Consider the following 11226-nt stretch of genomic DNA (forward strand, 5'->3'; position numbering starts at 1 on the left):
ATGTGAACATGTAAACATAACTTGAAAAGATAACGTGGACAAGGAATTTAGAGCAGGCAATAGGAATAAAATTAAAAGCAAGATTCTTCTGAGTGTTGCAATGGCTGGATAGTTAAAACACAAACTTAGAACTTCAAAAACTAATTCATTTGTGTTCTTGTTTATCTTTCTTTCACTTTCCTCCCCATTCTCCATTTCCTTGGTAACTAGACCGGTGTCAGGCAGAGGACCACAATTTTCACTAAGTGGATACAATTAATAAATGAACAGTGATGGTGGGGAGTTTGGGAATATAAATAAGCACAACCTGCTTATTTTTATCAAAAATTTACATGTGCTCAATTTATAGTGGATATCTACAATATGACCAACTCAGCACCTACTTCCTGAGAGGTGGGTGGACTACCTTCTCCCATACATGGACATTTTGGGGACTGCCAAATTCTTACAGGATTCAGGCCCCAACTGACTGGCCCAGCTAGAATCAGAAATACCACCCCTAATTCCCCCTCAGGGCTGGTTAGTTAGTCTTCCTTTTTTCTAACAGTGGTGCCTGAAGACAACACTTGGGAACTGCTAGCAGCTGTGTTTTCCATCCATTCACAAAAAGGCTGGTTTGTAAAGAGAATGGAGCTAACAGAAAGAAAACAGACAGGAGAAGCAATGAAAGGATCTGAATGAAGTTTGAGTCCCAGTTGCCCTGGAAATCCTCCTAGTCCTCTTCATAGTTTGGATGTTCAATTTATCCTTCAATCATGCAACAGCAGAGTTATCTTTTCAAAAATTTGTCTTTTTGCTTCAAATAGGTGGAGCAGAGTGTACTAATACAATATTCCTTTAACCCACTGCACAGTCAAGCCACCTAGAGATTTCTTTTTTTTTTTTTTTTAAAGATTTTATTTATTTGAGAGAGAGAATGAGAGAGAGAGAGAGAGCATGAGAGGGGTAGGGTCAGGGAGAAGCAGACTCCCTGCCGAGCAGGGAGCCCGATGCGGGACTTGATCCTGGGACTCCAGGATCATGACCTGAGCCGAAGGCAGTCGCTTAACCAACTGAGCCACCCAGGCGCCCCATCTAGAGATTTCTTAAAACCAGTGCCAAAGCCCCACCCCAGAACAATGAAATCAGAATCTCTGCAGTCTGGGAATCAGTAATTTCAAGAGGTGCCAGGCTATTCCAGAGATTTCACTTTGAGGAATCCGTCTATCAGGAATATTCACTATAACTAGGTAGGCAGAGATGTTTTCTGACCCTCACAAGATTGAAAGACTGTAACTTTTAAACTTGTAACAACTATAAGACCACTAGTGTTCCCACTCTCATTGTAATTGCAGTTCACATTAGCACTCTAGTTTTAGTCAGGTGCCACCCAGGCCTCCAAGATCAGATCCTCCCAAAGTCAAATTAGATTCCTCATGGAATTTTAACCCCTAATCCTCCCTACCTACATACATACATACACACACACGCACACACACACACACACTCTTACACAAATGATGTGACTCTTACATGACTCATTTAGATTTGTCCAGAATTGTGAAGCAGCCAAAAATTGGTTTAGTACCTCCTAGCCCAACATCCTAAGTTATAAAATGGTTGAGGCCAAAGGAGAGATTTCTTTGAAGAGTTGCTCAAGTGTTATGCAACATCCAGCTACTCCCCTACAGACGAGGTGCTCCTTTCCCCCCTTCAATTTAATCTTGAGAGCCTGGACTATGTTCCCAGTGCCCAAAAATCTTTATCAAACACATATAGAAAAAAACATTGCCCAACTAGCTGCCTGTCTAGTAGAGAGGTATCTACTTGGCAACAGTCTACACTCCCAAGAAAAGGATGCATGAATGTTTCATATACAAAATAGGCCTCTGGCCACATTAAACTGGACTTCACCAGCTCTAGGACTATAAACCTCAATACAGCAAATCCCTGAAGGGTGGTATACTTGGAACCAAGAACTGAGGGAAGAATTAAAAGAAGACCTCTGGAAAAGGTACTACCTTTATCAGTGATTCTTTTTTTTTTTTTTTATTTGAGAGAGAGAACAGGAGTGAGAAAGCACAAGCAGGGAGAACAACAGAGGGAGAGGGAGAAGCAGACTCCCCAGTGAGCAGGGAACCTGATGCGGGGCTCGATCCCAGGACCCTGAGACCATGAGCTAAACTCCAAATCCAGGAATGTTCCACACAATCGCAGCACTTTCCTTTTCAAGGTGATTACTCTTAGTGTATACATATATACTCATTTCCCTATGTTTGCCATACAGTACAATGCCTGTGACATCTCATAATTGATAAAGTTGGAGTCAAGCCATTCACATGACTTCTAGTTATAGCTCTTTTAAGACACTCCAAGAGCAAATTAATGAGTATATACCATTTACTGAAAAGGAAAAGAGAAAAGCAAAAAGAAGAAACATCCTTCATGGTCTTTCATTCATTTCATCAATTAGGACACACAAGGCAGCATCTTTCTCTATAATCTGGTCTCTCCTGTGACCTGAATTTTCTCTTTGTTGTTCATTCTGTCCAGTACAATTGTTGCTATCATCAGCATCCATTGGTTCAGTTTTTACTCTCATCCCTGCTTCTGAATGAGGCAAATCATCAGGCAAAGAAGCCAAGCAATTCTGAATCATCTCAATGACTCGTTCCAGATGCTTCTGAAACCGCTCAGCTGTTTCAAGGCGTTGACGTTTCTGCACCTCCATCATGACTCTCAATGTCTCTCTTGCTTGGTGGGGTCGGTATTCATTTATGAGATGATGCACATGTACAAAAAGCAGCTTAAGATCTTCTAGTTTCTCTTCTCGTTTTATACTCCCAGGACTCCTTATCAAGATATCTAAGAGGTCTAAGAAATTAATAAGAATAGACATATTGAGTTTTCTCAGTTCCTTCTTGTGATCAAACTGCATAGGATGAAGCCGTTCGATGCCCTGACTTTCTAAAGGGCGGATGATAAGATCATCACATTGGAACTGATTACCAAACATCATGTAACTGTCTTTTATTGGAGGTGGAGGCTTGGGAGCTAGGCCTTCCTGAATATTTTCATCTGTATATTCCTTGATGTACTGCATTGGAGGTGGTGGAAGAGCACTCACTTGTTGTGGCTCACCCATTGCGGAAGATCAAGAACCTATGGAAAGAAACCAAAGATTTAGAGTAGAGCTACAAAACAAACCTGTCACACTGGGTGACTACAGACAGTATTTTCCTTTTTTTTTTTCCTTGGCAGTTTGGGGCCCATGACAAAATGATCTCCTTAGTTTCTAAAACAACATGGAAAGGCTGCCATCTTTACTAATTAGCATTATATCTTTAATCATCCAACTATTTCTCCTTCTCTGCCTAAGACTTTCATTGGCACAAAAAAAATGTATGTAGTGTATTTTCATCTACAGATAAATTCTGGATCCCACACCCCTCACCAGTTATGTCATTTCTCTACCCCCTCTATAGCCAAATCACACATGCTATCTCCCCATCTCATATCACAATCACTTTTGTTTTATATTATAGGTTGATTTCCAAAAGCACACACTTACTTATAACATCAACATTGCCATATTTCAGACAGCTGGTATCATCACCTGAGCTTCTTTGATGAAACGATGATGCAATTCCATACCTTTTTCCCTGCAATGTACACTACATTTTTTATAGACATGTTAACTTTTTTATATCAACTGCAGAATTCCAAACCCAAATGTATCCTCTATACATATGCTCTAAATAGAGGTTCCATTTTAAGCTTAGGTATATGATAAAACGAGAAGACCCTGACTGCTCATTTACACTGATCTTATCAGATTTTCAAGGTATACCACCACCATCCAACAGCAAAGATGACAAATACACTGGAGACAGTTTTACTCTGGGAATTTGTGAGGTACTAAGGGCAACTGTGGAGCAGCCCTGAGGTACTACCAAGCCACAGCAGTGAACAGGATGCTGCTGAGAACCAATGAGGCGGTGGTCAAAGGCATCATGATCTACTATAATTTTACCAATTCATAATTCACTGCTTCTGCATATTCATTTTTGTCATTAACCAATTTGGCCTCAACCTCTTAACTCCACAAAAACTGCTCAACAAGGTTATCAACAACCACCACATGAGCAAATCCAATAGATATTCTTCTAAGGTGATTTTACTCAATCTTTCAGCAATATTTTCTTTTTTCAACACACGTCCCTTCTCCCTCAGCTTCTGTGAGCTTCCATTTAGGTTTTCCTCCTACCTCACTGGCCACTCCCTCTCAATCTCCTCTAGCGCCACTCCTCTACCCAAATTTTAATGTTGACCTGTCTCAAGAGGGTTGCTCTGGGGCCCTCTTCTCACTCTAAATTAAGAAATCAAAAACTCAAGTGCCAAAGGGAATAGGCAAGCAACTTATAACAGTGAAGTACTCTGGGGCAGGGATTCATATGAATTAAGCATATGAATGCCAAATCTCAAAGCCTCCAGCCGTTAGCATTCATGTGGGAAAGAACTCATTGCTCCTCAGTTTCTTGATTTCTTAAAAGAGGGCAAAAATCAGATTTTATGCAGAAATCTCTCAATTTGTAAATACTGGTAATTCCAGAGATTATCAAATTCTGTGGAGTCAAAAAGAACTTGTCTACAACAATCTTTGTCGTCTTTGGGCCAATAGTTTTATTTTTTTATTTTTTTTTTAAATTTTATTGAGAGAGACAGAGAGAGAGCATGAGAGAGAGGAGGGTCAGAGAGAGAAGCAGACCCCCTGCGAGCAGGGAGCCCGATGCGGGACTCGATCCCAGGACTCCAGGATCATGACCTGAGCCGAAGGCAGTCGCTTAATCAACTGAGCCACCCAGGCGCCCCTGGGCCAATAGTTTTAGACCTCTGCTTTTTATTTTCCCTGGGTTATATCAGTCAATTCCATGGCTTTTATAAAACACCATTTCTACCAGTGGTTCTCAACCAATGGCAATTTTGACCACCAGGAGACATATGGCAAGGTCTGGAGATATTTTTACTTGTCACAACTGGGGGATGGGGTGCTACTGGCATTGATGAGGGAACAGAAGGCTGGCTGAAGACAAAGCGTAAGCCCAACACCCTGCAACCAACCCCCACCCCCAATCCTGGGTGAGACATGTGTGACATTCTTCCAGGAAGTTCCCAACTATCTTAATGTTAATGCCTTACTCGAAGGGTAAACAACCTTAACTTGACAATGGCAAGGCCTCCGGTATCCTGTGAATATTCTTTAACATACAAAAATCCTTTTGAAGCCTCCCTTTTCCTTACCTTCCCCAACCCCATAGTATATAATCAGCCACCCCTCACAACCCCGGGGCAGCAGCTCTTTCTGCCCACGGGTCCTGTCCCTGTGCTTTAATAAACCACCATTTTGCAACGAAGACGTCTCAAGAATTCTCTCTTAGTCGTCAGCTCTGGACTCCACCCCACTGAACCTCACTTATATTCTAAAACTTCATCAGCATCTAATGGGTAGAGGCTAGCGATGCTGCTAAACACAATGCATATGACAGCCCCCAACGAAGAATCATCCAGCCCCAAATGTCAAAAAAATATTGTGCCAAAGTGGAAAAACCCTGTTCTGTGTTTATGACTCTGTACTTTCTGCCTCCAATCCAGACTGCCTGAACTCCTGGGTGGTTCATAAAATATTCAGACCCCCCCCCCATCATCACAAATTTATCAAGTCCTGTTGATTCCACACCTTCACCATCTCAAGTTCATCAGTTCTGATCAAGCCACCATTTCTTCTTGCCAGGAATATAATGGTTTCCCCAGGGCTCTTTTTTTGCTTTCACTACTGTTCTTCCACATAATAGCCAGCATAACTGTTTTCATCCAACATTCCTTCTCTTTCATTATATCCTAGCAATACTGTCTTTAATCTAGTATTTCTACACTATTCTTTAACTATACCAACTTCTTCTGCCTTTGGGTCTTTTCATATGCTTTTTTCCCTGCTTCAGGCAGTGGCTTAAAATGTAACCTCTAAAGAAATAACTTAGTTGATTAGTCATCAAAACCAGATCCTACCTTCCCTCTTTTATTCTCTGAACCAGTATCTGATGTCTCTCCCTGGCCAGACTATAGGCTCCATGACGGGAAGGACTCTATCATAGTTCTACGCCCACAACCTTGCGCACACATAAGCTTCATAAATATTTGTTGAGCAGCTTCATCCATTTCAAGAGGGCTCCAAATCAATGGAATTGGAAATATGTACAAACATCCTTAGTGTATTCACTCTTTTGATTCTTTATTGTTTGTCTAATATAGGACAATGAGTATCCAGGGATGATGATTTTGACAACAGATAATATCTGAGTACATACTATGTGCCAGACAGTTTACTTTTCTCAGGGCTGTGAGAAAAGGTGCTCTTTCCATTTTGGAGATGAGACAGTTGTGGCTCAGAAAGGTTGAACCACTTGCATAAAGTCGCAGATTAAGTAGTAAATGATCAGGGAACAGAAGGCAAGCTGATGACAAAGCAGATGCTGACACCCCACAACCCCCCCCCCAGGATACATGTGACATTCCTCAGGCACGCCTGGCTGCCCTAAAGGAAAAACAGTTAACTTAGATCACAATCCTACAAGACAGGTGTCTCCCTCAGTTTATAAATGTCTTAGCAATCTACAAGAACAAAGCATTCCTATTATCAATAACCTAGCTTTCAGAAGGAAATGTAGATACAATTAAATGCCCTTATAACCTGCAGCCCATTGACAGATACTTGAAGTGGGCAGCGTAATGTTCCTCCAGGAAGTTTCCAACTACCTTAACTAATGTTAATGCCCTCCTAGAGGGGTAAACACCTTAACTTGACAATGGCAAGGCCTCCGGTATCCCGTGAGTCTTTAGCATATGAAAGTTCTTTTGGAAACCTCCCTTTTTCCTTACCTCCCCCAACCCCATAGTACAAAATCAGCCACCCCTCACAACCCCGGTGGAGCAGCTCTTTCTGTCCATGGGTCCTGTCCCCGTGCTTTAATAAAACGTCGTCGGCTCTGGACTCCACTCCACTGAACCTCACCTGTATCCCAAAACCTCATCAGTAAAGGATCCAGAGTCTAAGATCTCAAACACTACACTATACTATCTTTCAAGGATAAACAAAACACTCACTCCATCCTAGTGTTGCTTAAAATATCAAGGAAAACAGACAAAAAGTAACTACGAAGTTCTAAGGCTACTACAAAAGACCAACAGATCTAACTACCAAAAACAAATCTAAAAATAGGAAAATGCATCATAAGCAAAATTAAAAGACAATCCCATTCTTCTAGAAGAAAAATACTTGCAAGCTAACCAAGAGCAAACACTAGAAATTTTACTTTGACTTTTTAAAAACATTTTTTGACTCCACCCCCACCAGAAGGAAAGCACCAGGACTTCAGGAACTGCCTATCTTGTACACAACTCCACTTCCACCATCTCAACACCCAGAAGATCCTCAATAAAGGCCCCCAGGACAGCCCCCAGGATGAGGTTTTTTTTTTAACCTCTATTTTTTAAAACCTAGAAAAAGAGACAAAAGAGGAAAAGCATATGCTGAATAAAGGCAGGAAAATATTCAGACTAATACATTTCTAAAAGCAAATTTCTAAAAAGGATGCTTTTCATCTAACAGACTATCAAGATTTCAAATATTCCATCACTATGGAATATAATACTATATATTTACATAATATAGAACACCTTCCATGTGACAGGCGCTGGATTCCAGCAGAGGTCACATTATCCTTTTGATGTAGTTCTTTTGGAATGTTTTTGGTGTTTGATGGCGTCTGGAGCCGACAGCCAAGAAAGAATTCTTGAGACGCCTTTGGTGCAAAAAGGTGGTTTTATTAAAGCACGGGGACAGGACCCGTGGGCAGAAAGAACTGCACTGGGGTCCTGAGGAGTGGCCCATTAAATAAAGTTGGGAGGGAGTTAGGGATAGTGTAAGCCTCCCAGGAAACAAAGTTTCCAGGATCCTGAGGGGGCTAGCTATTGTTAGAAAAGGTCATTTATTACTGGTTAGTAAAAACTAAGTCATGAGACCCTTCAGATGTCTATCAGTAGTGGGTCATATACTTCAGGGATGATTGCTAACATGTATCTGGGGGTAGAGACGAAGTTTCCAACAGAATTTTTATATATTAAAGTAGACTCACAGGATCCTGGGGGTTGGGCTAAGATTACCTGTTGCCCTTAGCAAAATATTAACATCAAGGCAGCTGAATCCCTAGAGGAATGTCACTCTGCCTCTTTTAAGGACTTGTCAATGGGTGTAGGTGGTAAGGAAATTTAGTAATTCTTGTTTCCCACATCGCCTGTACCAATATTTTTACAAGATAAAATTCTAGAAGTAGAATTGTTGGTTCAAAGAATATCAGCATTTAAGATTTTGATACTGCCAAATTAAATTCCACATATATATTTGTTTCCTGTCAGCTGTGTGTGAGAATTCTCCCATATTCTCTTGGGTAGTACTGGCCCACCACCCAAGAATGTTGTGGGGTGGTTGTGATGATGGCTTCTGTGAGAACTGAGGTGAGTGGGTCCTTTCCACCCCAACCAGTTTCCCTACAGGGCCAGAACAGCTATAAGCCTTATTCTAAAAGTGGGATGACCTTCTGAATGAAGAAAGGTGGGAAACAAAGGCAGAAGGAATGTAGATAAAATTAAATCTCCTTATAAAACTGCAGCCCATTGACAAATACTTGAGATAGGCAGATTATAACACTCCTCCAGGATCCTGCGAGTCTTTACATATGAAAGTCCTTTTGGAACTTCCCTTATCTTTACTGCTCCCAACCCCAAGGTATAGAATCACTTGTTCCACATCACAAGTACATAAAAATGTGTATTAAGGGTGTGTAATGCAGCAATGTTTGAAGAGTACGAAAAGTCAGAAATAATACATGACTTCATCAATATGAGTGGATAAAATATTTCTATATAATATTATGCAGCCCTTAAGGAAAAAGGGGTAAAACTTCGTGAGGGTGGGGGTTATACCCACTGTCCTGTTCCACTAATTTACAACACAGGAGAGCTGCAAATAGTGACAATTTTTTAACGTAAATTCTGATTTATAGAAAGCTGAATTAAAAGTACAAAGAACATTCCATATTCTTCACCCAGAATCTCCAAATGTTAACATTTTCCCTCACTTGCCTTACTGTTCTCCCCCAAATAAGAATGTTTCCTTATAACCATACTACTACCAAAATCCGAAAATTAGCATTGATCTAGTACTTCAAAAGCACTTTCAGACAGCCCAAGTTTCACCTCACTCAAGCATTTTTAGTCGGGCGTCCTGTTTTGTGTTTCCCAACACCACGTGCATCCCTCTTTTCAAGCTGCCATTTTCCAAAGGCCAACTCCGGGACAGGTGCGTTTAAATCCTCTCCGTCTTCCTACAAATTCTTAAGTACTACTGTAGGTTTCATTTCAGAGAAGTGTTTGCACCAGGTCAAAAGGCTAGTAAAAAGCACAGCAAGAATTCTTGTTCTGGGTCCTTTTCGTTACACAGTATAAGCTCTCTTGAGTCAGTAAACCATGAATCTTAACTGCATAAAAGGAACTTGACATATTACAGAAGTTATGTTTATTTCTCTATCACTTCTCTAGAATGAACTTTTCAAAGGCAGTATCTTCAGTAAAACCACCGCCAGGCGTTACAGTCGGTTACCTGACTCCAGATTCACCTTCTATAGTGTTACCTTCCAAGCTAGGGGCTTAACCAAAAAAGGAAGGTATTCTAGGGTCCCGCCCCCAGACATGTGATTCCTTTCGTCTACGGTGAATGGGGCCGCTGGAAAGCAGCTTTTTTTTTTTTTTAATGTTTTATTTATTTATTCATGAGAGTGAGAGAGAGAGAGAGGCAGAGACAGAGGGAGAAGCAGGCTCCCCACCCAGCAGGGACTCGATCCAGGACCCTGGGATCATGACCTGAGCCGAAGGCAGACGCGTAACCATCTGAGCCACCCAGGCGCCCCTGGAAAGCAGCTTTTAAAAAACTCTCCAGATGAATGTGGCCATTAGGCTTGGGATCAGCCGGCCTCCTTCACACAGGCCCCCTCCCCGCCCCCCGGCTAACTCAGCCGGTTTCAGCATCTCTCCCCGAGGAGGGAGGGCAGGGATGGTCACTCTAAGCTGACAATAGCCGGAGGCCAAAGTACTCGCCAAGTCCACACAGCTTATTAGCAAACCAGCGGCGCGCAGAACTAGAACTCAGGTCTCCCAACCTGAGGTCCGGCTCGGCCTCCCCACACAGAGAAAGCCCACCGAGGGCACCTTCCACCCGGCTCCCCACGAGCAGCAGAGAGGCGGCAACCTCCGACGGACGCGGGAGAGGAAGGTGAGAGAGTATACCCCGCGCCAAGCCTTCCCCATTCCCAGCCCGCCTTGAGGAAGCCGCGAGGTCCGGAAGGAGAAATGCACACCGAACGAAGCCCCACGCCGTCGCCGCCCATTTACCTCAGCTCAGCGTTTACACCGTAGCCGCCTTCGCCTCCGCAACCGAAATCCGACTTCCGGCCGCCTCCTACAGGAAGAAGCCCCTGACGGTACCCTTTGATTGGCTGAAAGAGCTGTCTTTTAGCTGAGGCTCTAGTTCCTCCTCCAACCAATAGCTTGCTAATGCGCCTGCGCATATCTCCCCGCACTTTGGAGGTTTAGTCGCCTGCGGGATTGGAGGTGGGGGCGTATGTGTTAGTACTTTCTATCAGTAAAAGTAGCAACTGGTAGCTTCACTCCTTTTTAAAGAACGCATCCGTATGCCTTACATGAAGTTAGAAAATACAGATAAGCAGATGTTTTAATTTTTTAAAATTATATCTAATCCCACTGTCAAAAGTAACATTAAATTTATTTTTAATCAGGAAATATTTGTGAACATGATTGGGAATCAATAACATTCTCAGTTTCCATTTCTTCACTATACGTTCATATTTATTCTCATTTAGAAATTGAAGCATGTGTAATTATATTTCCAGGTAACAGATTAACAAATTAAAAAATGTATCAAAGATTTCTTTCGGAGGTAATTTTCATAAGTCACAAATTTATAAATTCGTGGGGATCTTACAAGAGCATATTGGACATAAAAAATAAGGTTATTCTGATAAAAAGTTTTCAACTTTACCTCTTTAAAATAAGATTATTTGAATTTCATTTTTTACAAAATTATGGGGTTCAAGTATATACAAAAGTAGACAGAAT

At 41.8% G+C, this 11226-nt stretch overlaps 1 protein-coding gene across 2 annotated transcripts; it reads right to left on the reverse strand.

The window, feature by feature from the left end:
• Nucleotides 1-1006: 1006 nt before the first annotated feature.
• On the reverse strand, nucleotides 1007-10550 carry MED7 (mediator complex subunit 7). 2 transcript variants are annotated; one of them, XM_035013131.1, is made up of 2 exons: nucleotides 10483-10550; nucleotides 1007-3141 (listed from the first exon to the last, which is right to left on the reverse strand). In XM_035013131.1, exon 2 carries the CDS (start codon nucleotides 3122-3124, stop codon nucleotides 2423-2425), a length of 702 nt encoding a protein of 233 aa, XP_034869022.1. In that variant the 5' UTR covers nucleotides 3125-3141; nucleotides 10483-10550; the 3' UTR covers nucleotides 1007-2422. The 2 variants fall into 2 exon arrangements, with proteins under 2 accessions (XP_034869022.1, XP_034869031.1); XM_035013140.1 differs by lacking the exon at nucleotides 10483-10550 and adding an exon at nucleotides 3551-3850.
• Between the last annotated feature and the right edge of the window lie 676 nt (nucleotides 10551-11226).

The sequence above is a fragment of the Mirounga leonina genome, unplaced genomic scaffold (assembly GCF_011800145.1).
Source record: "Mirounga leonina isolate KUSES-001 unplaced genomic scaffold, KU_Mleo_1.0 Mir_104, whole genome shotgun sequence".
NCBI lineage: Eukaryota > Metazoa > Chordata > Mammalia > Carnivora > Phocidae > Mirounga > Mirounga leonina.